The following is a 27906-nucleotide window of genomic DNA, read 5'->3' as shown; positions in this document are numbered from 1 at the left end:
ACAGAGCAACAAGCATTTGCTCTTCCCTGATACCAGGGTACTGTGATACATAAAAGAATACCTAAGTATTTCCAGTAGCCCAGACCTATAGTCCACCTAGTCCACCTTGTGTTTTACAGTGACTGCTCCCATTTCGTCTTTCTAGGAGTTAATATGCTACCATCCAGAACAAGGGCCAAGCAGACTAGAGAAGGGAAAACATAGTACTTGTGTTTATCAAAGGAGACAAGTGAAGAGTTAAGCAGCAGCCAACTTCTGTTTGTTATCTGGAAAGATAATGAAACAAGCTGTTCAACATCAGCATTCAAGCAACCCAATAACAACAAAACAAACAAACAAAAAAAACAACAACAAAAAAAAAGTGATGAGAAACAGGCAATGTGGATTTGTTCAAAACAAATCACATCAAAGTAACCTAATTTATTTGTTTACTAGGATAACTGACCTAGGTGCTGAAAGCAGCAGATGAAACATATTTTGGCTTTAGCAAGGCTTCTGATCTTATCTTGAATACCATTCTTGCAAAGGCATATGTGGCCCAGGTAGAATTAACAGGAGAGGGGTGCATGATTGAAAAACAATGCTCAAAATGTAGTTGTGGATAATTTCTTGTAAATAGGAAGGCATATCAAATTAGGAGATTTGATCTGTCTTCTAAGATTAATTACTTTCATAAGTGACCTGGATGATGAAATAGATCTTTGTCTGCAAATAACTCAGAGCACTCCTAACAGTTTGCGGGCAAGGACGGGAATAAAATTATAACATTGCTCTGGAAATAATAAGATGAATTTCAAGAAAGGCAAGCACAAAGTATTACATTTTGAAAAGACAACTTGAAATCTCATATTCAAAATGAGGAAAAAATGTGTAGTCTTTGGTAGGACAGCAAAACATATGTCAACATATGTCATACTGAAGGATTTCTTAATTCTGCATTGGAAAGTGTGGTCAGGGATTATACACTGATACCACACTGATCTCCTGATTGGAAATACATACAGCACAAAACGACACAGAAATTATTAGGAGCTGCCAACATTAGCTCGGTATGCAGAATGCTAGTCTTGTGCCATCTGTCACATTGCTTTGAGGGACCTGGCATAGCCCAGGCATGCTTTTGCTTTGCCTCCTCTCTTCCTTTTCCAAATCTCCCTCTACTTTTGGATAGAAGATGTGAGAAGCCAAGCATGTTCCCTGGTGTCCTCCCTGCGGCTGGAGTCATTCTTCCTTCCTGTATGTGCTAAAGGACTTATGGCCACGTGGGGACATCTGTAGCCAGGATCTGCGGGTCTGAAGAGGGATGCAGGTGAGTACAGAGCTGCATAGGTCAGGAGTTTGGGGCACTACAGGCTGTCAAAGGGCATTCGCAAGTCTCCAGTGGCACCATGCCTTGAAGTGTCTCATTAGAGGTCACCCCATGTAAGGGGCAAGACAGTCACAAGAGCTTGAGGGATGTCATCGCTCAGGTCTTCTGGTCTGCGGGATGCAATATGACACTCAAGGCTGACACAACCATTGTGTGGGATGGTCCGTCTTGCAGGACATCTCACATGGGGGTTTTCTACTTGCTGCCTCCTCTTGGGACTCTGCTTCTGACAAGGCAGGGTGACCTGAGCAGCAGTCTGCTTCGAGGCAGGAATCGTTGACAGTTGTTTTGTCTATTCTCAGCAGAGATCACGCAAAGGTCCACACATCAGAATGATGGCAGAATGCAAGCTGAAATCTTTCTGCTGAGCTTCATGACAGCTTTTTCTCTGCGCAAGAAGAGCCACCCAAGGAAACGTCTCTCCCTTTTGAGAAAAAGATTCCCACTTGTGAAACTTCTGTGGGCAGACTGAACACAGTGGGACAATGTGGGCAGGCTTCATGAATTACAGCTTCTACAAGCTTGCCTGTGGTTTGAAAAATAAATCAAAATTACTTTCTAGAGATGCTCTATCTTCTCTGATGTAAAAATGTCTCCCTCTCTGGCAACTACAGGCCAGTCAGCCTCACCTCTGTCCCCGGAAAAGTGATGGAACAGCCCATGCTGGCCGTTGTCTCCAAGCACATGGAGCACAAGAAGGTGCTGAAGAGTAGTCAGCATGGATTCACCAAGGGGAAATCTTGCCTGACTAACCTGATAGCCTTCTATGATGAAATGAGCGGCTGGATAGACGAGGGGAGAGCGGTGGATGTCGTCTATCTCGACTTCACCAAGGCTTTTGACACCGTCCCTCACAACATCCTCCTGGGCAAGCTTCGGAAGTGTGGGATAGATGAGTGGACAGTGAGGTGGATTAGGAACTGGCTGGATGGCAGGGCCCAGAGAGTGGTGATCAGCGGTGCAGAGTCTAGTTGGAGGCCTGTAGCTAGCGGGGTCCCCCAGGGGTCAGTCCTTGGTCCAGTCCTGTTCAATTTATTCATCAATGACCTGGATGAAGGCACAGAGTGCTCCCTCAGCAAGTTTGCTGATGACACGAAACTGGGAGGAGTAGCCGACACCCCAGAGGGCTGCGCTGCCATCCAGAGGGACCTGGACAGACTGGACAACTGGGCGGTGAAAAACCTCATGCAATTCAACAAGGCCAAGTGCAAGGTCCTGCACCTGGGGAGGAATAACCCCAGACACCAGTACAGGCTGCGGACCGACCTTCTGGAGAGCAGCTCTGCGGAGAAAGACCTGGGTGTCATGGTGGATGACAAGTTGACCATGAGGCAGCAGTGTGCCCTCGTGGCCAAGAAGGCCAATGGAATCCTGGGCTGCATTAAGAAGAGCGTCTCCAGCAGGTCGAGGGAGGTGATCCTGCCCCTCTACTCAGCCCTGGTGAGGCCGCATCTGGAGTATTGTGTCCAGTTCTGGGCTCCACAGTACAAGAGGGATGTGGAGCTTCTGGAGAGAGTCCAGCGCAGGGCCACAAGGATGATCAGGGGCCTGGAACATCTGCCCTATGAGGAGAGGCTGAGGGAGCTGGGCCTGTTCAGCCTGGAGAAGAGAAGGCTGAGAGGGGATCTAATCAGTGTCTATAAGTACCTCAAGGGAGGGAGTGCAGAGGACGGTGATGGTCTCTTTTCAGTGGTGGCCACTGACAGGACTAGAGGAAATGGCCGGAAACTGAAACACCAAAAATTCCATAGGAACTTAAGGAAAAATTTCTTGACAGTGAGGGTGACAGAGCACTGGAACAGGCTGCCCAGAGAGGTTGTGGAGTCTCCTTCTCTGGAGATCTTCAAAACCCGCTTGGACGCAGTCCTGTGCCACGTGCTCTAGGTGTCCCTGCGTATGCAGGGGGGTTGGACTAGATGATCTCTAGAGGTCCCTTCCAACCCTAAGCATTCTATGATTCTATGATTCTATGATTCTACCCAAGGATTTGACACATTTCTCAGACATGTTTTTGACAAGAGTACATACAAGTTGAAAGCAGTGAGACCCCTGACCCTTCCACAGCCCAACAGTATCGCACTCATCTTGCTAAAAGATTATGAGTATTACCACATTTTTTGCATCAGTACCATGGAAGACTTAAATGACACAGTGTACCAAGCCATGCCTGAATTAAGTAAATTCCATTTTGCTCCAGTCTTTCACACCCTGGAAAAAGGAAAAAAAAAAAAGCCACCTTTGAATTGAACTAAAAGATGATACCCTTCAACCCAAAGTCACAAACAGCTACAAATAAACGTTCAGGATGACCTGTGCATAGTGTCATGACGCCCTGGTACGCTGGCGCTCTGCTGGCCCTGGAAAGGGTGGCAAGAGCCCGGACCCGTCAGGCAAGTGCTGCGAGAGCCGCTGGGACCCCCTGTCGTGGTCGTCCACGAGGTGCCACATGAATGAATACGCAGGTGCCAAGTGCCACTACATCGCCTGCCTCGCAGCGCAGCCGCGCCACCTTTCCTGAGGAGGAAAAGGTGCTACACGCCAACAGCTCGCAACGGCCCCGCCGAGCCGGCGGAGCGGACTGGCCGCCTGGGGCCGCCCGCGGGGGCCCCAGGAGCGAGGTGCCCGCGCAGCGCCGGGGGCGGCGGGGAGGGGATCGAGGCGCACTGCCGTCCGCCTTCCTCACCCCCGTGCGCACCGCCGAGATGCTTATTTAAAATGCAAATAGAGCGGCTCGGCGCCCGCCCTGCCGGAGCATAGGCGGCCCCGGCGGCGCCGCACCAAGTGCCCCGGAGCTCAGCTCAGCTCGGCGATAGCGCCATGCCCGGGGCTGGGCCCTTCTCTGCGTCTTGTTCTGCGCGGCAGCCGCCGCCGCTGCCGGCTCCGGGGGCAGATCCGCTCCCGCCGCCTTCGGCCGCCTCTACCGAGGTGCCGTGAACATCAGTGCCGAGCGCGTCTACGCCTTCGCCTACCGCAGCCGGCCCGGGCAGGTAAGAGCGCAGCGGCGCCAGGACCCGCTCTGCCGGGCGAGTGTGACCAGCGTGGGTTAGAGAGGAGGCGGCTCTGCGGAGGGTTGGGCTCCCCCGGGAGCCTCTGGGGTTCCCGCTTCCGAGCTTCCTTGCGTCTTCCGCAGGGGTACCGGGGTTGGGGGAAGACACGGGGAGAGGAACGGGATCCGGCGCTCCTGGCTGCCAGCGGGGTTTCACGTCTCCGGGAAAGGCTGTGCAGAAGAGAAGCAATTTTTTATCCCCCTCCCCCCCTTTTTTTAAAAAAGGGAGGAAGATAAGGCGCTCCCCACTCGTGCCGCTCCGCTCTCCCCTTCCCCCGCCCGCCTCACCCCCCGACACACTTGCGGACTTCGCGCGGGAAGTGGGGTCAGTCAGGGTGCTCTCCCTGGGTGTCTGAGCGGGGACTTGCTGTGCGAGAGGGCAGCTCGCCCTTTGCGTGCTTTGCCTTCCCCCTCCGCCTGCCCCCTTCTCCTTTAATGTCATGTTTATCTCGAGTAGCTGAGTGGTGCCTTGGAAACTTGGGGCCTGCTATTTGGTTTGGGCATTAATTATTCGGCAAGATGCTTTGATGTCCCAAACTACGACCTTATGAGCACTCTCCCTTCTTGGCCTTCTCTGCACAGGGCGGGAGAGATTGGAAAACATATCCTTTCCGTGCCCTTTTTTTTTTTTTTTTCCCAAGGTTTTAATATGCAAGGATTTGGTAGAGAGCACAATGAAAGAAATAAAGGGAGGGGGGACTTTTTAAAATAATTCCTTGCTTTACTTTGAAGAAAAAAAAATCCATATTTTTTTCTTCTGTGTATCACTAGGCAATAAATCATGCCTGGTATTTTTTGGGGCAGGAGTTGTGATTTGGGGCTGTGAGGCAAGCAGATAAACCCAGCGTTGCTTTCCTGTTGGGTGTTACCTCTGAGTCCAGGAGGGCAAGTGCAGTTTTATGACATCAACTCCATTCTAGAAACTCATGATGAGGTAAGTTAGGTTTCTTCAGGTGCTCTGGAGTTACTATGGTGAAGGCTTGTCCACGGGACAGGTAGTGTTTGGGACATGTTAGCTGAGACAATGCACACAGTGACTTCAGTTAAAATGAATCCATTTCACTGGATTTAATTGAGTTTTGCTGAATCTTTCTAAGAAAAAGCACGTCTGCTTCCTTTTCTCTCTCTCTTCCTCCTCCCACGCCACGGTTCTCTCTCTCTCTGAAAGGGGGAATGCCAGCTTCTTTGTGGGGTTTCCAGGTATTCTAAATCACCATTCTGCTTAATGGTTGCTCTCAGAGACTAGCCTGTTCCTGTGGCTGTGAAAAGCCCATAAGCACAGGCTATTTCTGCATTTAAACAGGAACCGTAGTGTTCCTCTCCACGTTTCTCTGTGCTATAACATAAAAATTTCATGGTTGTATTGAGCTGGCCAAGAATATACCTAAGAGAGAAAAATTCATATTTCTTTTCAGAGCAGAACTCTAAGCATTGTCAGGAACATGCTTAAAGAAGGCCATGCTGCCAGATCTTTTTCTGTGAAAACTAATTTGAAAGAAAAAAATGCTTGCTGGATAAAAAGGAGAAATGTTCTAAAAAGCTTTTGGGTGAGGGATGTCCCAGTCACATCTTGAAGATAGCTCAGTGGGAGGCCTTCTGCTGCACTACAGATGAAGCAGCAGAAACCTCTAAGGTGGTGGCTGGCATAATGTGATGCATATATGCGCAATCCTCATCCCAGCAGTGGCACTGCAAATAGGACAGGCCTCTTCTTGATAGCTTGGTCAGAACTAGAAGCAGGTCTGTGCTGATGGTCCTGCATCTCCTGGGAAGGGGCATTGTTACTCAAAATTTGGAAACTGGATGGTGCAAATCTTATCTTGAACCAGGGACCATCTCTTTTGGGCAGACTCCTCTTGTGCAAGAGTTGCTGAGCCTTCTGCGAATGCCTGCAAAAAATTGGCGTGCTGGTCCTTCCCTCTCACTTCTCTCTTCAGCCCTGAATCACCACTGAGCAAGGAGCCAGCTGTCAGCCAGCTCTCTGCCGCTTGTGGGATCCTCCACTCTTCCTGGCCCTTTCTGATTCAGCCAGAAGCCTCTTGTACCTTGGGGCAGAAACTACACAGGCAATTAACCTTAGCTACAGGAAATTTAATTGAATTAAAAGAGCATTTTTACCCTGGAAGGTCTGCACTGCGTGAATGTAATTGCTTTCTCTCTGAAGCAAAGCCAGGTTTGGAGTGTCCTGGCTCTGAAAGGGCCAAGGTTGTAGTGTTGTTCCCTTCTCTGCTACCCGCTCTCTGCTACCCGCTCTCCATTCCTCCTCTCCTGGGGGTAGTGCTGCAAGCAAGGGACAATTTGGAGCCAAAGACAAGACAAGACATGAGAGCTGGTTTGTGACCTACCCGTCCTGTGTAGATGCTGAGAGGGCCTGTCTAAAAATGCAGCTGGATAGAGCAATGGTTGAGGGATGGACTAGGGAAGGAATGAAACAGTTCTGCTTGGTGCTTCAGAGGCCTACCACTTTTTCTAGGAAGAGCTGTGCTTTCCTGATCTCAGGGGGTGATCTTTATCCACATCTCCTTATTACATGGGTATAGAAATGCCCATGCTACAAAAGGGGAAACAAATCTTACAAGATCAGGCAGATGTGAAGAAATTGAAGTGGCAAGCGAGGGCAGCTTCTATCCCTGAAGCAGTGCTGATCTGAGGCAGGCAGCTACTTGCCTTCTGTGCACTTCCTTTTCTGTTGTGTACAAAATAAAAATGAGGGGATGTATCTGCTGATCAGGTCTCTCGGCTGAAACTCCAATGCATGTATACATTGCTAGATCTCTTTTTGGGGGGGGGTGGAGGGTAAAATCCCTGCAGGCTTTGCAATTGTAAAGGCAAGGCTCTGCAGAAAGAGGAGCATAGCCCGTCTGTTGCAAAGGGCTTCTAGAATTGGCCTGTGGACAGAGGCGTGCATCAGAAGCCCCTTCTTCAGTCTTGTATGGTGGAAAGTCTTAATTCATTACTGAGTCTTTTAAAAATGTGCTTCTAGCTTCCTTTTTGTTCTCCTAGTTGCACTTTGAAATTTCCCCTTCCGTACAGCTGCTTGTTTAATGTTTAACTTCTAGTGCACGGGAGAAAAACTGCAGGGGACTCCTGTCACTGTTCACCCATACGCTACCAGCAAAGCCAGGTGTGAGTGATTTAGAGCGCTGATAAATAACTAGCTGAGCAAAAAGAATTATCTTATTTTAGTGTTGTTTAAATTGGGGACATCTAAAATTGGGAAAAGGTGAATGTGACACATGTTGAATATGTGGAATGTGAAACACTCAAGCATATGTCCCTGCTTGGGGGCTGAACAGTGTGGAAGGGGAACAGACATGCTGGAGCTGCCTGTGTAGCAGTGTGCTTGCCCAGAAGGCTGAAGTAAGGTTGCAAAGTATTTTTGCTGAATTTACATTGGCTAGGTAAGGCTTTATGAAACAGTTTGGGAAATAAAAGGTTTAATTCCACAACTGCAATATTACAAAGGCTTCTAGAAAGAAAGAAAAAGTTGGGAGGAAACAATGAAGTAATACAAATAGAGCTGCTCTCTCCACCACTGTCAGATCTACCAGGCATTTTTTTTTTTTCTTCCCTGAAAAGCCCAGTTGGCACTCGTTATGTTGTGCTTGCAGGTATTTCCCGTACTAGGTTCTGGCAGATGCAAGACGGTATCTTGAGGAAGACTGGAGACAACAGAAGTTCTTCCTGGTCAGAGTTCAAGTCAGCTGAATAAGTGAATTGAAAGTTTTCTGGGCTGTATTTAGAATCTGTGAGATTAACAACTGTCTGCAAGTTCCTAATTTTCCTTTCCCAGAAAAAGCTGTTGCAGTCTAAACAATGCTCTTGGACATGCTGTTTTGCATGTTAGTTACAATGAGTCCAAAAGCTGAGCAATGGCTTGTACCTATTTTGGGAGACTGAGTGGGTGATGTTTTCCTCCTACTGTCTTTCCAGGACTAGGAACAGAGCTTCAGTCTCTGTTCCCATATGGCCCAGCCTTGCAGTGAGCAGTGATTGACAGTGGAAGAATCTGTGGCTTCTCCGTGCTGCAGTCATGCCACATGAACATGCACAGCTCTAGACTGTTTTCATTTCCTATGTGGGATCTGTTTGAGGGATGATGATGAAAAATTGTCTGAGTTGCTGCCACTAGGCTTGCTAACATTGTTACCATTCCTTCATTCATGATTGCAGATAAAAAATATTTGCTGACCAAATATATATTGAAAGATATTGGGACACTGTGAGAATTGCAGAATTGCAGAAGAGTGGCAACACTGGTAAGAGGGATGAAAGTCATTCAGTAAGATGCCTCAAACTGCCTGTCTCCATTTAATGGAGACATGCCCAGAGCTTGAAGCATTTGGATTTCTCTATCCCCTAATAAATGGAGTCTTTTGTAGTCCAGTTGCGAAGAGCAGTTGTGCTTGCTTTGCTCTAGACGAGGAGGCAGACCCAAAATCACCCATACATTCCTCTGGGACTGTGTGATGAGCTACTTTCCCAGATGAAAACCATTTGTCATAGCAGGAAACTCCTTGCTGTGCTACACAGGACAACCTGGTTCAATAAATTTCAGTGGTCAAATCTGTATATATTGTTTTGTATTGTTTTACATGTAAATACAGGTCCCACTGGAGCACCACCTGTGTCTTACAGCAACTCCAGGAGCTCTCCTTTTACCTCCAGCTACTGAACTGTTTTTAGGCTGGATGTGTAGGAATGTTCTGGGTTGGAGCAGAACTACTTCAAAGTGTTTCCTGGCTCTCTGATGTGACTTGACTGTAATGTTAGTCTTGGTGGCCTGAGTTTCATCCCATAGATGCATTGTGCATGCAGTAAACCTTTTTTTTTTCAGTAAAATCTGAGCTGTAGGACATAGTAGGGAAAATAGCTTATCAATCATCTCTGTAATGCCCACTAAGATGTAGGAAAAAATGAGGTAAATTAGGAAGACCACAAATACGGGGGTGTGAAGGAGGTCTCCTAAGTTCTGCAGGTTTACTGTAGGATATCTAGACACTGAAACTGTTCACCACAGGACATGGAAAAGGCCTCACCACTGCTGGACTCTAATGTTAATGTCTCATGAGGCAGAAGTGTAGACAGAGTATAAAATCCGGAGAACGTTAAAGAAAGCAAGTATATGATGCTTGAAGTCTAGAGAAGTAGACAGAAGCCCTGTGGAATAATTATTGCATATATAATAAGATTTGTCTTTTTTTTTCCCTCTTTTTTTAAAGGGGACAACTTAGACAACATATAACTACCTGCCTTGGGGATGTTGTTTGCCTTGTCTGGAGTCATGCCAAAGCTTTCCTTTATGAAGACAAACACAAGGAAACAGGCAAATGTTGTGGGGATTTGTTGGCCTTTATTTTCTGCAGCAGAAAATGCTTTGAATTCTTTGACTCTGGCAGAAAAGGGTTAGTTTAGGTTGAAGAAGAGTTTGGGGGGTTGATCAGATGACCTCCTGAGTCTTGCAGACTTAATTTCATTTCTGTGTTTTTCTGAGATCTCATGCTGTTGTTTCCTCTAGGCAAAGGAGGAAAAGGTGAGGGTGTCTCAAAGGAAATGATCTGTTTGTAGGCTTTAGGTAAGATTGAGGGTCTGCAGTGTAGTCTTGCATCTTCAGATGGTGACGTGTCTACTTTCTACTATCTGAGCGGGTGAGGTCAAGCCCAATATCTTGTGGTTGAATTAAAGAAGATCATTTGCATAAGGATATCTTTCTAAGTCTTTAAAATCAAAATGTCTCTTTTCTTTTTCGTCTGTCCTACCATTGAAAAGTAAACCTGATGAGGGTTTGTCACATATTGTTTCCTGTCCTCTAGCCCTCTTGACTTCTAGATTAAAAAAATAAAGAAACTCTGAACAAGAGCAACTTTACCAAATTGTCTTTCCCGAGTTTGAATTATTTCCAAGAACATGCAGCAATCTATAACACAAACATTTACAGTGTAAGTGGAGGCTGAAATGTCCTTACATAACTTGCGCAGAAGTTGTTGGTTAAGAAGGTGCATCTCTTTCTATGCACTTAGTCTGCTATTTCAGGGAATGAAAGTGCAGTCTGTAAAAAGCTGTATTGCAAGGGTGTGCCATCTGCTTAGTTTGAGAAGATAGTCAAGTATATTTGCATAAGCAAACATTATTTCCTTCCTGTTTTATATAAACACAGAGAATTTCATAAATATTCTTCCTTATCTTCCCTATGCCACTGCCTTTTTGGAAGGCATAGAAATTGGCAACTTCAGTTTGTTTTTAAAAGAAAATGCATGGTTAAAAAAAGAAAAAAAACCCACGTAGGACACAGAGGTGGGAGATAGTTCAAACCCTTTGGTTTCAGGGGTTTTCCTACCCCAGAGTCCTAGCTGTTGTGAACTTGGAAGACACTATGTCCTGAAAGTAGGCTGTCTGTTCCCTGCCTAGCTGTTCAAAAAGGATTTTTTTCTTTTATTAAGCTCCCTGAGGTCTGTGAGGGTGGTCAGAAGCTGATGATCATTTGATCAAGTATGGCAACTCCTAGTTTCTCTTTCTGGCCATCGGGCAAACTCCCTGATGATCTTGGTTTGAGGACATTTAAAAAACAAGAAAAGGAACAGAAGAAAAAAATATAAATATTAACATGTCTTGTGTTTGCCTTTCTTCCATTTATATTGCACAGACACTCTTGCAAACAAGCAAACCCCTGGGAATGCAGTGGCAGACCATAAGTCCATATTGAGCATATTTGCACAAAGTAGGATTTTTAAATGAAAACATTCTTTCTGGAACAATTGCATTAATGTAACTGAGGCTGTGCTTGACATATCCAGAGCCTGTCCCTTAGTGTATGCTGCTTTGGATGCTAAATACTACTAGCAAAATACTGGAGGGAAACTATGAGCCAAGGTCATTTGGCAGATTGCTTTGAACAGCACTTAAAAGTTGTTGACATAAGGGTGCAGAGACAGGGAAATGCTTAAACAGAGTGCTCCTTTGAGCTGTGCTCTCTACTACTTTTTCTGTTGGTCAGGAGTGAAAATTGTAGCTCACAAGAGAGCAGGAAGGAGCTTCTGTAAATCCTGTTGCTTTGGTGTCTCTGAATTATTTTCCTTCAGTGTTTCAACATCCTTTGTTGCTTGGCAGTGGGAAGAAGACGAGTTCAGCACTTGCAGGGACATAGTCCTTTTAATGCTCCAACTGTTCTAGCTCATCTGGCTGAATCCTATGCTACTTAATTTCAGAGTTTGTATAGAAATGAAGCTCTTCTCCCTTGTGCACCAGCAAACTGTAGCAATTTGATGGCTTTTGTAGATGTAGACTTGCATTGTAGCTTGCGTGCTTGTGTGCTTGCTTGCCAGATATGTCCCCGCCCACTGGTTTGACTTGGTGCCTCATAAAGCCCACAAGCAAATATGGTTGCAATGTGGACTGATAATCCATGAAGGCCTTGCAAGGAGAGGTGTGTGTGGATGTGGTGGAGAACATGGCTAAGTCATGGTGCATTTCCAGTGTTTTATTTAGCGCAGGGTGGTGAACAGGAACTCACAGTAGTGTTCTTGAAAAACTTTCCTCACAGCAGAAATTGTTGTTGAGTCCTCCCCTTGCCCTTAAACTTTAATGTGTACTCTCTTTATCAATCCAAGGACTCTTTCATATCTACAAGAGCCCAGTTTATTTTGCTTGATGTTTGCAGCCATGATGATACTGCTCTGCTGTGAGTTTGGGACTGGATCCTTCCACCTGTTCCCATCTTGAGAAAGGAATTTGGTTGCTTTCCTTTCTGCTTCCCATATCTCTGGGGAGGTGATAGAGCTGAACTGCAAATATTTGTCTTTCCTGTTCTAACAGATTTTTATGTAGTGCTGAGAGCTTTGTCTTTATTCAGCTAACTGCTCTGTCCACTCTGAAATTCCGGAAAAAAAGCTCAAGTTCAATGACCTAAAAACCCAAACTTTCACTGACTTAGCCAGTGAGTGCAGAGATGCACATGAATTTGGCAATGAGAAGAAATGTGTGGAGCAGAAGTCTCTAGTCCTGTCTCTGCTTCAGCTCCACAGAGAAAAAGGCAAAAGGGTGGTTATTGCTGACAAATATCATACAGGATTTGCTGACAAAGAAAATATTTGGTACATGAGGATGTACCCAGATCCAGTCTGGACTATCCCGCCAGGAACCTACCTGCAGATGTCTGCAGTAGGCAAGGATTTCACCTTGGAGGATACTGATGAAATGGGGTGGTGATATTTGTGTACAAGGGAGGGGAAGAGAAGTTTTCTGCAGGGTTGAAAACAGTCTGGTGAAAACTGATATTTCTCAGCAATGTTGTAATTGCAGGAGAGAGTGCAGTGTGGTAGATTCTCTTATTGCCTGGACAAAGTTTCCTCCTCATCTCTTCATTGCTAAGTGAGAAAGGGTGGATGCAGAGGAAGCTCAGAGCTTTTTGCTCTCATGTGAGGGATTTTTAAATTTGGCTTTTTAGATGGAATTCCTGTTGTATTTACATGCAACACAAGTAGATTTTTATTACAATACTGGAAAGAGGGGTGTGTGAGATCAGTGGTGGCTTCCTGCAGCAGGGAGGGGTTCTTTCATCAGAACATATTGTTCTTAAAATCTTTGGAGGGGAAAGGAGAGAGGAGGTGATTTCAGCTAGGTAAATCATCTTTTTTTTCCCCCCCTTCTGCCTTTTGCTCTCTGCTCTGGAAGTTGCCAGAGCTGATATTGTGGAGGGAAACCAATTCTTGACTTTCAGAGGGAAAGCTGGGGTTGTTAGCATAACCTCAATAGTGAACTCATTACATCTGTTACATTACGGATTTATAATAGTATGCTACAACAGTATTGCTTCCATGCAATATACTCTAGAAGCACAGCATGGACTAAGAGTCCCACCATGGTCAGCCTGGTTAGGAGGGCTTTAAAATAGGCAAGAAGGGGGAAGGGGAGTGTTACACAGACAGGGCAACCAGTACCACACAGCCAAAGTCAGATGGCATCCAGCGGGAGGATGGTAGTGGGGAAGTGAGGATAGGATATAATTATAGAGGGTCCTCTTTCACCCCTCCTGAGAAACACAGCCAGGCACAAACAGTCCTGGAGGTTCCTGCAGTGCGTTGATGATAACTTTTTGATGCAGGTTGTGGAGGAGCCATAGAGGAGAGGTGGACTACTGGACCTCGTATTAACAAATGGAGAGGGACTTGTTGGAGATGTGAAGGTGGGGGGTAGCCTTGGCTGCAGTGACCATGAGTTGGTGGAGTTCAGGATCCAACAAGGAGGAGGCAGGGCTGTTAAGTAGCCTTGCAACCATGGACTTCAGGAGGGCCAACTTTAGCCTCTTCAGAGACCTCCTCGGAAGAATCCCATGGGCTAAAGCTCTAGAAGGAAGAGGGGCGCAAGAGAGCTGGTTAGTTTTCAAGCAGCACCTCCTTCATGCCCAGCAACAGTGCATCCCTGTGTGTAAGAAGTCAGGCAGAGGGGGCAGGAGACCTGCGTGGATGAGCAAGGAGCTTGTTGAAATAGTCAAGCAGAAGAAGGCGGTGTACAGAATGTGGAAAAGGGCAGACCCCTTGGGCGAAATACAGGAACATTGTCAGGGAATGCAGAGATGCGACAAGGAAAGCTAAGGCATGTTTAGAACGCAATGTGGCAAGGGATGTTAAAAATAACAAGAAAAACTTCTTCAAATATATTAACAGCAAAAGGAAGATCAGGTGAAACGTGGGTCCACTGGTGAACGGGGTGGGTACCCTGGTTACGAATAACACAGAAAAAGCAGAATTGCTGAATGCCTTCTTTGCTTTGGTGTTTACCAAGGGCAGCCCTTTAGAGTCCCAGGCCCTAGAGACAAGAGAAGAAGCCTGGAGAGAGGAAGGCTTGCCCTGTGTAGAGGACGATTGGTTCAGAGAGCACCTAAGGAAACTCAATACTCACAAATCCATGGGCCCTGATGGGATGCACCCCCGAGTTCTGCGTGAGCTGGCAGATGTCATAGCTAAGCCACTCTCCATCATCTTTGAAAGATCCTGGAGAATGGAGGAGATGCCAGAGGACTGGAAGAAAGCCAATGTCACGCCAGTCTTGAAAAAAGGCAAGAAGGAGGATCCAGGCAACTACAGGCCAGTGAGTCTTGCCTCCATGCCTGGAAAAGTGATGGAACGTCTCATACTGGCTCTCCACGCATGTGGAGGACAAGAAGGTGCTGAAGAGTAGTCAGCATGGATTCACCAAGGGGAAATCATGCTTGACTAACCCAATAGCCTTCTATGTTGGAATGACTAGCTGGATAAATGAGGGGAGAGCAGTGGATGCCATCTATCTCAATCTCACTAAGGCTTTTGACACTGTCCCTTGCAACATCCTCCTGGGCAAGCTCCGGAAGTGTGGGATTGATGAGTGGACAATGAGGTGGATTAGGAACTGGCTGGATGGCAGATCTCAGAGGGTGGTGATCAGTGGTGCAGAGTCTAGTTGGAGGCCTGTAGCTAGCAGTGTTCCCCAGGGATCAGCCCTTGGTCCAGTCCTGTTCAATTTATTCATCAATGACCTGAATGAAAGGACGGAGTGCTGCCTCAGCAAGTTTGCTGATAATACGAAACTGGGAGGAGTATCTGATAGCCCAAGGCTGCTCTGCGATCCAAAGGGACCTGAACAGACTGGACAACTGGGCAGTGAGAAGTCTCATGAAGTCCAACAAGGGCAAGTGCAAGGTTCTGCACCTGGGGAGAAATAAGCCCAGACACCAGTTGCAGGCCGGGGACCGACTTTCTGGAGAGCAGCTCTGCAGAGAAGGACCTTGGCGTCATGGTGGACGACAAGTTTAGCATGAGGCAGCAGTGTGCCCTCGTGGCCAAGAAAGCCAATGGGATCCTAGGGTGCATTAAGAAGAACGTCTCCAGCAGCTTGAGGGAGGTGATCCTGCCCCTCTACTCAGTCCTGGTGAGGCCACATGTGGAGTACTGTGTCCAGTCCTGTGCTACCCAGTCGAAGAGGGATGTGGAGCTGCTGGAGCGTGTCCAGTGCAGGTCTACAAGGATGATCAGGGGCCTGGAACACCTGCCCTATGAGGAGAGACAGAGAGCTGGGCCTGTTCAGCCTGGAGAAGAGAAGGCTGAGAGGAGACCTGATTAGTGTATATAAGTACCTCAAGGGAGGCAGTGAGGAGGATGGTGGCGGCCTCTTTTCAGTGGTGGCCACTGATAGAACTAGAGGAAACGGCCAGAAACTAAAGCATCAAAAGTTCCACAGGAACTTAAGGAAAAATATCTTAACAGTGAGAGTGACAGAGCCAAAAGAGCCAAGAGAACAGGTTGCCAAGAGAGGTTGTGGAGTCTCCTTCTCTGGAGATCTTCAAAACTCGCTTGGACACAGTCCTGTGCCACATGCTGTAGGTGATCCTGCATGTGCAGGGGGGTTGGACTAGATGATCTCTAGAGGTCCCTTCCAACCTTAAGTATTCTATGAAGAGTTCAAGGTATTCAAATTGGGACAGAGTCTGAAAAGAGCAAACATTAGTTTTGGGGTGTTGCCTTATCCCCATCCCCTGAGATGCTCTTGCTAGACACAGTTCTCCCCAAGAAGCAATATGTTTCTCCTCAAGGCACAAAATAGGATTCCTCCTGCTTTGAAGCACAAAAGCCAACTGACTGACAGGAAATAAAGGAGACCTGTTAATTTTCTGTGCCTTCCTGAGCTTCCTCATAGTCACACCTTAATTCTGCTGAACACCTCTGCTATCATGTCCCCAAAGTTGCTTACAAGTGGCAGGGAGGGTCTGGAGAGCCTTTGAGTTGGTCACATGCAGGTTTGGCCTACAGACAGATGCACCCATTTTATTGTCTCAGTTTTGAAGAACAGATGTTAAGTCCTGCAGAAGCCTACAACCGAAGCTTGTGCTACTGGGAACTGCTGCTTTTAATGAGCTGCGAGGGGGGGAGACTGCAACTTCATCTCAGGGCTAAGATTTGTCCCCTTGTCTAGAAAGGCTGGATCGGCCCATGAGATCTGTGTCGCTGTGGTGATGGAGGCAGATTAAGTAACTAGATGGACTGGACCTGAATTGACATCTCTCTGACTTTTTAAACCCTTTGACTTTTTTTCTTTTTTTTCCTGGACTCTTAATGTGAAGATCTAGATTTGAGTTTTGTTGGGTGGTGTGATACTCCTGATTGATCTGGAGTAGGTCACGACAGACATACAGGAGCAGAAGTATTCACTGCAAGCAGATGTTTAAAGCCTGGAGGTGAAATTTCAAGTACTCTAAGATTTTTTAATGAGCTGCTTTACAATATGGCCTGTTCCTTCTTGATGTTCTCCTCTTTCAGTTCAAAGGATCACATGCTTGGGAGGCAGCTTATCTCAAAGAGAGAAAGGTGGGAGGGAGGAAAGACTCATAGTTGGATCATCCCTGTGAGCTTTGCTTAGGCCAGAGATGGGTCCCCAGACCCACGAGAGCTCAAGGCATCCAAATGTAGGCTTTTGTGGGAACAGGACAAAGGAGTTCTAAGTGCACATTACAGGGAGCAAATACAGAGCACGAAATGTATGGAGGAGGGAGAGAAGCAATGCATGGTCCCATCCAACCTTAAGGATTCTATGATTCTATGATGGTACTAGGATTATATCATTTTTTTCATACATCAGAAATAAGTGCTGGGATGCTAAAGAATATTGGCACCTGGCCAATTTATTGCAAGAGAAATCTTGCCTAAGCTTGGAGATCCAGTTTCAAAGTAAGATTTGAGACATCTGCAGATCTAAACTTCAGAATGAGCACTGCCGAATGCTACCTTGGAGTAGATTTTTTTCTTTGGTTTTCTTGTCACCTGTGCATATCCATCTTGGTCTTTACCAGGCCTTTAAATATTCTGTATTGCCCAAAGAAATTTATACTGTAAAACTCAACAAGTATCTGGTGACTGGCTGTAACAAAACTGCCTTTCTGACCTTAGTCTTTGTGCAATTCTAGCTTGTCCTTCTTCTGAATCTTGCTTTGTGTCCTGAAAATATCACTTTTTACTGGGTTGACATGAGAAATAATATAATGGAAGCAATAACAAAGCTGAGTAAATATTGTAGACTGTATGTGCTTAGCTTAATTTTGTGGAGAAAGGGCAACTGAATTATAGGTCTAACAATCTTTGCAGATGACAGGGAACTTGTGCCCCTTCTCAGGGCACTCCCTAAAGAGGTAAAGCATTATTCAACAAAGCTCTCGCTTTTGCTTTCCTTTGCCCTTCTCTGAGATAGTTCTTTAGAGCAATATCTTTTTATGTGCCTGGACCTTAGCAGTGAGTGTACATACACCAGAAATCTCAGTGACCTGCACCTTTGCGAGCAGAATACACAAGTTTATGTGTTCACAAATAAGGGAATTCCCCCACAGTATGACTGATCAGCAGAACAAAGGTGGGGGAGACTGAGCAGAGCCATGAATGAGTGGGACAAAAGAGCATATGCCAAGAGTTGGGTGCCTTTACAAAGAAGGGAATTGCTCCCCATTCTTCAGCAAGGAGGACAGAGGAGTCAGATGACCTTAAGTGAGAACAGATGGAAGGAGGCAGGGAGTTTGGTGTAGGCGGGCCAGGGAGTCTGTAACTTCTGAGTACATTTGCCAATGGGGAAAAGAAGAGGGCGTACCTCGCTTGGGAAATTAGGGTAGAAGGGGGGCTACGTCCTCCAGCAATTTGAGACACCCCACAGCAATATGCCCGGTGGACTTTATTTTTATTTTTATTTGAATAAAGTTTTAGGACTCCTCTGTCTCCTTTTTGGTCGTTCAGTTCTTGACAGCAAGATTTTCCGCACATTTGCTATTGAGGTTAAGAGCACCACAGAGGGTAGCAATTAAACCTGTCCAGTAGTAGGGTGTTGAGCGGAATGCTCAATTTTATGTATTCATCAATAAGGGGATTTCTCCACAGTTTGGCTGAAGAGCAGGACAAAGGGAGGGGAGACTGAGTGGAGCCATGAGGGAGTGGGACAAAAAGAGCCATCTGCAAGGAGGTGGGGGCCTTTACAAAGGAGAGAAATAGGGCAATTCCCCCACATTCTTCAGCAAGGAGGACAAAGGAGTTGGTGAGCTCAGGTGAGAACAGATGGCGGGAGGCCGGAGTTCGGGTGTAGGCGGGCCGGGAAGGCTGTAACTTCTGAGTACCTTGGCAAATGGGAAAATGGAGAGGGCATCCCTCGATCTGGAAATTAGGATAAAAGGGGGGCTGCGTCCCCCAGCAATTTGAGAGACCCCACAGGGATATGCCCGGTGGACTCTCCCTTTATTCGAATAAAGTTTTAGGACTCATCTGTCTCCTTTTTGGACATTCAGTTCTTGACAGCGAGATTTTCTGCACAGTGTGGACTGCAAAAATTGGAAAGTGAATCCTATTCCCTAGTGCTTGCTCTGCAGCAGCTATTGATTCCACTGGGGATTCTCTGAGGAGCTTTCAAGATACTGTACCACTATTTGTTTCTGTTCCACTCCCCCAAAATAGTTCTGGATGTCAGAGGGTTTTAAAGTATAATTTTCATTCAAAAACTTGCTATAGCAACTGAAATATAATCCTGGAACTAACCTGACTCTGTAGTGATTGGTAAACAGAAGAAGGTGTCTGCAAAGAGTGGTATAGGGAGCTCCTTTGGGTCTTCACTGAAGAGCTGGGTGAAAAGCCCGTATGCTGATCCTGAAAGGTGGTACAGTCACAATTAGGGTTCAGCAGATGTTCACAGCCAAGAGCAGAAAACCACAGATAAACCTATGAAATCATCCGGAGACAACTAGTAACTTCCCAGTGACCACAGACCACTCTTTTTATGCAGGTGCCTGACACGAGTGCCCCCAGCTGGAGGAGGTGGATCCTGGCCAGGCTGGTAGGAATGGGGGCTCCTGGCAGGGGTGTTCTGGCAGAGGCAATGGCTGGGCACCTGGCTGCTGGCACTCCCAGCCTCGCTGTGTCTCAAGGCAGGGCCAGCAGAAGCCGCAGCGGTGGGAGGACTCTGGAGGCTTCCCAGTGCGAGGTGCTTCCTCCTCACATGGCCGGGCTGGCATGGCAGGGCTGATGGAGGAATGTTATCCTCTGACATAAAATATGGGAGGTGCAGGTAATCCGTGTACTTGTTGGTCTCTGGGACTGGTTTTGGTCATCGGTCACTGCATCTGTATAATGAAGATGATCACTGCTATGGCCATATAGTATGTCACTGCAGTATCTTGAAGCCTTTCAGCAGTTGTACTTTAACTATGCAGTGGAAGCTAAAAATTTCAAAAGACCTTGGATACCTGAGTAGGCCCTGTAGGCACCTGGGCTGGCAATTGCCACAGCAACAGACCTGACTGGAAATAATTCATCCTGTTAAGGACAGATCATCTCAGCTGCGCATTGCTGGTTGTTAGATAGTAAACAACTAATGGCCTGGGATTCACCGACAGTTTTTTTTTATTATTATTATTATTGGTTTTGCCCTTCCTCTCTTTTTCCTCCTTTGTCCTTCTTCCCCCCATGGAGGAAAATCACCTGCCTTTAGACTAACAGAGCTTCTAAACTGGAAGAGCCTTGAACTCTGAAAACAGAAATGCTGAGTACATTGACCTGCAGGTTAAGGAGGGAGGGGGAAAAAGGTGTTAATGTTGGCAGTGCAGGGGAGGAGATCTGTAGCTCTGTGCCTTTTGCTGTGCTGGGCAAGGAGCAGCAGGGGGTGGAAGACAAGGTGTAGTGTCAGCAGACAGTCTGACAGCATCTTCTGAGTACCAGTTGCAAAATGTGACCACCTGCTGCCATGGTCCTAAAGAGCTTGAGCTTTCCTTGGCCAGGAAACTAAAATGCTATATCTTTTAGCTGGATTCAATGGTGGACATTGAGCCTAACAGGACATTGAGCCTGTCAATGTGAATGGAGTGTTAAATGTGTGATGCGCACAAGACTTGGACTTGTCCAGGAATCTGGAAACCACAGAGGAGGGATTGTGCTTTGCTCAGTTGTCTTGGGTAGGTATGAAGCTACAAGCCCATTTCTGGGCTTTCCTTAAAGGGAGATGGAGACGTACACAGCACAGAACTCCTTTCCAACAGAAACATTAAGACTAAAATCTGGCATTTCCTGAGCAGAAGGCAGTTTAGTGGTGATTTCTTCCTTACAGTTGCAGCTTCCCTACCATGACTGCAGCTTGTTTCCTTTCTGCGCAAGTGCATTTTTCCATTACATTGGCCCTGTGTGAGAACTCTTGCACTCCAGTGCATACAGTGGAACCGAACCTGGATAAACCTATCAGCTGTGCTACTAATGCTCTTCCCTAGTCTGGATTGTGGGGTGGACCTTGTGGGGAAGAGCCATGGGAACAGGGCTGCAGAGTTCTTGCAAGAACTCCACTTTGTCTGATCAGTGTTAGGAAAACATTTCCTTGCATAATATATAGAAGTATTCAAGGATGTAGTCCAGAGATGGTATTCCCATCTCCTCATTAAAATCAAGGAATTCCACACATTGCCCAAATAAACCTCCATGAGTGCATGAAGTGTTTAGTGAAGGACTGGGACTATGAAATAAAAATAGGTCTCTATAGCACTAAAAATAGGTCTCAAGTCTCATATTGACCCTGCTGTGCTTGTCTGCTTATGAAACAGTATTTAATTAAATAGCCATAGATGCCCAACTAATGTTCTGTAGAATGCAGGCAGCATGTATTCTTACCAAAAAGCATACCAAAAAGCATAGGAAGTTAGTGCAACTGAAAAATAAGTTGTGCCACTGAAGATGAATGACTTCCTGCATATGCAGTATAATTAATCATGGAAAGAGCTGGGATTTGTGACTAAACTGTAGAAATAGCCCTAATGATTCTTATTATGCATCAAAACCTGTTTTTCTTTCTTTTTCTGGGGGGGGGGTTGAATTTATAAACTTCCCATGAATATCTGCATATGTATGTTTTCTTTTAGAAGCACTATAGAAAATACTAAGACTTAGCTTGGTGCTGAAAAGGAAGATCTAAGGTGGAACAAAAAAAGCAGCATTTATCCAGCTTTCACTTTTCCCATGTCCAAAGCCCGGAGAAACTGTAAAAGCACTGCTTTTTTTAACTACTGCTCACCAATATCTTATATGTCAAACAGCTGTTGTAGTTCTTAAATTGAGAAAGAGAAGTGTGCAAGTTCCAGGCTGCCCCTCAGTATGAATGAATTGTATTCACTTGGTTAAAGGCTTGCTTAAAATGTATGCTTAGCCTCAGTAGCTTCTGTGTTCCTAAAGAGGCCAGTGTGGCAGAGGCTTTCCTATGACTAGCTTGCAGCTATAAATAATTGAATGCAGAACCCAGCGATACCATTTACAGGTTGAGGGATATGGAGCTTCTGGAGAGAGTCCAGCACAGGGCTACAAGGATGATCAGGGGTCTGGAATATCTGCCCTATGAGGAGAGACTGAGAGACCTGGGTCTGTTCAGCCTGGAGAAGAGAAGGCTGAGAGGGGATCTAATCAGTGTCTATAAGGACCTCAAGGGAGGCAGTGAGGAGGATGGTGCTGGCCTCTTTTCAGTGGTGGCCAGTAATAGAACTAGAGGAAATGTCCAGAAACTGAAGCATCAAAAGTTCCACAGGAACTTAAAGAAAAATATCTTAACAGTGAGGGTGACAGAGTACTGGAACAGGCTGCCCAGAGAGGTTATGGAGTCTCCTTCTCTGGAGATCTTCAAAACTCGCTTGGACACAGTCCTGTGCTACATGCTCTAGGTGACCCTGCATATGCAGGGGGGTGGGACTGGATGACCTCTAGAGGTCCCTTCCAACCTTAAGCATCCTATGATTCTATGACATAAGCTCCATTTTGCAATGCACTGATGTATGGTGTCTTGGAGGGTTTGCAGGGCCATGTCCAACCAGAGTCAGTATAAGTTACTTCATGGAGGTGGGTCTTATTTTTTAATTGTTTCATTGGCAAAAGCTGATGGTAACATTGTTGGAACATGGATCTCTTTTGCAATGATCATTGACTTGCCTGTGGATGAAGAATGACTGCACATGTAGGCTGTTGTAGCCCTCATGGAACTTGAACTTGAAGGGTTATGTTTTGTGTTCCTCAGATGTTAGTTTCAGTGTCCACTTATTCTGGTCCTGGTCCTTTTATCACTGTGACTACTGCTACATAAAACTAATTTACAACAATCTGTTTTTTTCTCGTCTCAGTTCTGGGATCCCATGTAGGATCACTCATAGGGGACCATACTCTACTTGGAAAAAAATTGCAATTGTGGTTTTGGTGGTTGAAAAAAAAAGCAGGAAGGCATAATAAAAGAGTACTGCAAAGGTTCAAAAAACAGAAGGTGGTGGAAGAAGATTCTACTGTCTGCTTTTACACGTCAAGTTTTTTTAAAAAATTATTTAATTTTATGACTCTTTGTGTTGAAGACTGTCTTTTAGGAATTGGTGGTTGTAGGCTCTGTATCATGATGGTGACAAAATGGATAATGATTAGGATATTCAAGAAGGAAGTGTATTGTTCTGGTAAACAAAACTCCCATGTGAGCTTTGAATCACTAAAAAAATAGGAAATGCTCACCTTTCAGACTTGCAATTGCAGATGCAAACCACACTGCTACTAAACCTTGTTTCAGATGTCCTACATGCAAGCACAAGTTCCCATTTCAGATACCTGCTCTTCTGATTCTTTGCCATTCTGTGTGTCTATTATAAGATGGCATCCTCTTTTGCATATTCTTTTGTTGTAGAGTGGAAAGTTATCTGTGCTGTTTCTTTTACTAAGAATTAATATACTAAGAATTAATTCCAACTTTCCAAGATATGGTGGATTTAAAATGTGTATGTCCTGCCTACCTGATGCGTTAGCATTAATTAGAGGCCTCTAATCAAGTTTTACCAAGTGTTTTTGGATGAGTTGTATGTTTGTACCTTGTTTTTGTGACCAGTACGTACAGCTCCTGGGAGGGAGCTGAAGTGAGTTTTTTTACAGGTAGAAATGCAACTATGGCCAGACAAATTGCTTGCTTATTTATTAAAGAAACTAGTAAACTGAGGACCTTCTACTCCTCATGTCCATATCTGCAACTATGTGATAGTTGCAGACATAATTGCTGAACATCATAAGGAAAGTTTCCATTGCTGTTATTTTCCTATATTAAAATCCTCTTTCATAAACTAAAGTAGGTTTCCTTGGCCTGTAAGGACAGTCAGCACTGATCCAGTTTTAGTAGATGGGGTAAAGAAAGATGATTTTTAACATATTTTATCAGCCCTAAGCATTAATGCCTCCTTCAGTTATCTTTGTGACTTTCTGCTGCTTTTTTGATTTTGTGCTGGTGTCAGAAGAGCACAAGCAAGAACCTTCTTAACTGTAGCCTTGGGTATGAGTCTAGAATTTTTGTTTGCCTGAGTTTATAACAAAATACTACAAGGAAATTAGGTTACTTTGTAAGCCAAAAAGTACTTTGGCTTACTCCCCACTGGATGAGTAAGCTAATAAGCTGTCTTATGTCTGCTGTGCTTTTGTGCTGTGTCTTTTCCAACAGTCAGCTCTGGGAAGGGGACAAGGCCGTGACTCTGGATTAGAGCAAATGCAACTATGAGCTTCTACAAATGCCCTCTGGATGTGGATAATCAGTAAAGTGATAAGCCCTGCTTATCCTGTGGGTATTTCCAGCATCTACATCAGACTAGTGAAGAAAATGGTCTCCCAGCTAGGCTTGGAGCAGTCTCCTTTTCTTTCTTCTACTGACGCTTATCTGTACTCTGTTTCCACAGGTAGATGCAGTGCGGGTGTCTGTGAACAGCAGTTCTGAGAACCTCCAGTATCCTGTCTTGTTTGTAGTTCGACAACAGAAAGTGGTGCTGTCATGGCAGGTTCCACTAATTTTTCGAGGCCTGTAAGTATTGGAGTTTTTTCCTCATAATACAGTGGTCTTCCAACTGTCTCCAGCATTAGCTTTTCACTGATGCTAAATCTTGTCACTTGTCTGCACAAGTGACTACAGGGCTTGATTGTAAAGCATACTTGATCAGCCTCAGCTTAACACAGGAGGATGTGGATTTGGTAGGTAGCATCTTACTTGTCAGCTGGCTCTCATAACTAGGTGTTTCTCAATTATATACACAGAGTACAAGGAGGCTTGTACGTGGTGGATCTAACTGTGTCACTAGGCAGTGAGTCTACCAAATGGCATTACTGGCACTGCTTATGGTGTGTGCACATAGTTCCTGCCATTTATTGAACCAGCTCTCAGAAGAGATATTGTGATTTTTTCTGATCTTGGGAAAATGATGCTGCTATGTAGTTTCACCAAACATGAGTCTAGAGGTGCTGCAAGTACTGAGGCTTTGCAGTCACCTTAGAATGTGAAAAACATGGTTTGAAGCTTTGCCCTGTGACTGAAATTGTAGAGCTGGGTAGCAGATGCTTTGCAGGGTCTTGTGTGTTGCAGGTGATGGGTATAACAGCTGCCCTTCTGGACTGTTGTTGCCCTCTCTGACAGATGCCCTAGATTTTGCAGATGGCATGGTCAATCTGTAAGGAAGCAAAATGGCGAGGACTACCAGACCCATGTGTAGATCTCAAGAAACAACAGGAGAGTGAGCTTGGAATAAAAGATGGAATGATTGTAGCTTCTAATGTGCAAGCAGGGTAAAAATCTGGTCTTTCCTTGACCTACAACCTTTTTAACTATGGGCTGTCTTCTGCCTATCTTCTTCTTTCCTCCTGCTCCCACCTGTTATAGCTATCAGAGGACCTACAATTACCAAGAAGTCAGTCGGACTCTCTGCCCTTTTGAGCCAACACCCAAGGCAGGAAGCTCTGACCAGATTATGTTTGTGGATGTCGCTTCCATGGCACCGTTTGATATTGCATATGAACTACTAGTCACTAGGCTCAACAACTTCCAAATTGAGTAAGCTGAGAATGGGTGAATGCAAATTTAATTGCTTTGCATATCTGCTAGAGAGGGTTTAGGCCCATCTAGCTTTTTCTTTTTCCCTCTCTGATAATGTCCTGAGATTATCTAATTTTTCTGTTACCTAATCTGAAGGTACCTTGTGTGTATCCCAAAACTGAAAGTTTTAGGGAGACTTCATCATTCTGAAACTTATTTTCTAGGACAAACAAAGCCTTTAACTTCACTGCCAGCCCTTCCCAGCCCCAGGTAAGGAGTGCTGCATGCAGTTGCTTGTGGTTGCTTGCATATCTTGTCATACTCAAATAGTTCCTATTACAGTTGTCAAAAGCCTTATAACAGATCATTTCTCTCTTAGGGTGCAGGGAAATTTCCTTACTCTTTCATTTCTTTGGATGCAGTGAAGAGGTAGCAGTGCCTCTGTCTCCATTTGGGCCTCTTGCAAAGCAATTAAGTAATTGATGAAGAACCAGAACCAGAAAAAAAAAGTGTGACCAGAGCAAATACGTGTTATCTGCAGTGCAGGACATTCCAGAAATGTATGGAAATCCAAAAAACATTGGACTATTGCACTTTATGGGAAATTAAATGGTGTGTACCAAATGTTTTATTCCAGCTAGCACTGTCTCAGTTGCTCTAGCTGATATGCCAAAATGCAGTCCTTCCCTGCAAAAAAAGAGCTCTCAAATTACATCAGAACTTGAACTGCTATTTCCTGATTATGGAAGCAAGTCAAGATGCTAGCTGATAAATGATGTGTCTGATAAACCTAGTTTTAGTTTAGTAGGGTGCGTGCACATACAACACATCTTGCCCAGAGCTCTGTAGGTACTACAAGTCCTCTCTTCATTGAACATGCCACTGGTGCTAGCTAAGTGGTACAGGAGACCATAGAGCTGGAAAAATATGTAATTTAGTCAGGCTGCCTGGCAGTCATTTTTTGTTATAATCACCATTAATCACACCATTTAATTCTAGGCTTCTCTATATTACCAGGCATTCCAATTAGCATTCTGCTGTCAAATGTCTTATGGTGATTTGCTGATGCATGCAATATTTTATATGATAGAAGCACATGGAGTAGTGGTGGTTGTTTGCAGGTGGTTCTTTATGAATCCTCGTTAATTAGGATCTTTTAATTTCAGTGTAGAATGCTGAGAATATGGCCTGGAATTAACTTTGACTTCAGTCTGTCATAATTAGTACAGTGAGATAGGTGACTTGTAATTAAAAGCCAGATGTATAGAGTGCAAAATTAATGTATCTTAATTGGTAATAATGCTGTATTTTTTTGTAAATCAAATAAACTTTTAAGCAGCTGATAGAGGAAACAAAACAAAACAAATAAACAGACAAACAAAAACACTTAAAAATCTAAATCAGTGTTGGAGTAATGCTAAGACCAAAGAAGGGACAAGTGTAACAATTGAAGGAATTGTCACTAAGAACCCAGCTCCTGCCTGAGGATGAGAAAAAAAAAACATGCTCATAAAGGTCAGGATGTTGTCTTGATGTGTTTGCACCATTTAGTGACTGTGCGTGAGAGATCTGTAGGTCTCCCTGGCCCTTATGTTAATTCTGTACCACAGTATAAGCTTGGGGAAAACCATAGAAGGGCCATCATGTGCGATTTCCTTAAAGACCCAAAGTTTTTCGAGGGTAGTATACCTTCGTGACCAGAGAGCTCAGACCACTGGAGCCAGTGTATGGCTGGGATAAAAAAGTTCTCTGCTGAAGAAACCATCTTGGTGAGTTTTCGGATTGAGGATTGAGATAATTAAAATGATTAATGTCAAGGCCGCTGTTTCCTTAACACAAAGGGGCCCCGGTTGGAAGGGGATGATGGAAATGGCTGCTTTTTAGTTGAAAATGCAAACTTTGGGAAAACCCTGGGTGATTTTTGACTTATCTCCAACCTTCTAATGTCTAATTCATGGGAAGGGGATGAGAGCATGGAAATTAGACATGCTTGACCCTTGCTCTTCATTGAGACATATGTGGCCTAAAGAGAGGTTACCAGCTGGGAACATCTCTTTGGGAGTAGGAGCCAAAGTAGGTCCCCTTGTTCCACATGGGATTTTTGTGTTCTGTGGGGAACAGCAGCTCTGAGGGGATTGAGGTGACCATAAGGGAGAGTGGGACGCGCTGAGCAGCCCTTGCAGCAAGCTGCCTGGACATGCAGGCACAGGAAGCCTGCCAGCTTACTGCTGGCTCTCATTTCAAAGCCAGTACAGTAAACTTCTGGCAGAAATATGCAAATATTCCCTCTGTGGTCCTCTGCAAAAAATTCTTGCTGGGGCAGGGAAGAATGTTTCCTGATCCCACCAACTTTCCTCTGGGTCTGCCCGCTAAGAGAAGAGAACTGGGAATATCACAGACATTATTGTCTCCCAAAATCTTTCAGAGAAATACCTGAACTGCATTTTCAAAGCTGAGAGAAGACATAACTTCTCTCCCAAATCCTAAAATAGTATCAAGTGTTTATATAACCATGTAACTCTTTTTTCACAATTGCTCTTTGAGCAAACCCATCTGTGATACGCTTTATGTTACATATGTAGAAATATAGTCAGCAGTGTGGAAACACTTGGCAATTCTTCATTGCAACTTAAATGGGAGTAGATCATAAAATGAGTTC

At 45.1% G+C, this 27906-nt stretch overlaps 2 protein-coding genes across 2 annotated transcripts in view; both read left to right on the top strand.

The window, feature by feature from the left end:
* The window catches only part of LOC148593370 (uncharacterized), a 37349-nt gene extending 13100 nt beyond the window's left edge, over positions 1-24249 (top strand). The window contains exons 3-5 of the mRNA XM_088531303.1: positions 3735-3831; positions 4232-4356; positions 24124-24249. Of these exons, the coding sequence (XP_088387429.1) occupies positions 3735-3831; positions 4232-4356; positions 24124-24249 (348 nt within the window). The remainder of the gene's footprint in view (positions 1-3734; positions 3832-4231; positions 4357-24123) is intronic.
* The window catches only part of LOC104575167 (SID1 transmembrane family member 1-like), a 51284-nt gene continuing 27591 nt past the window's right edge, over positions 4214-27906 (top strand). Inside the window, 4 exon segments of the mRNA XM_088531310.1 lie at positions 4214-4356; positions 24124-24245; positions 25095-25265; positions 25472-25517. Coding sequence (XP_088387436.1) covers positions 25183-25265; positions 25472-25517 — 129 coding nt within the window. The 5' untranslated portion in view covers positions 4214-4356; positions 24124-24245; positions 25095-25182.

This window comes from Tinamus guttatus, unplaced genomic scaffold (assembly GCF_059628265.1).
Source record: "Tinamus guttatus ecotype Peru unplaced genomic scaffold, ASM5962826v1 Tinamus_guttatus_pri_ptg000404l, whole genome shotgun sequence".
Taxonomy (NCBI): Eukaryota; Metazoa; Chordata; class Aves; order Tinamiformes; family Tinamidae; genus Tinamus; species Tinamus guttatus.
Note: the sequence above shows the minus strand (reverse complement) of the source record. Positions and strands in the feature narration are given on the sequence as shown.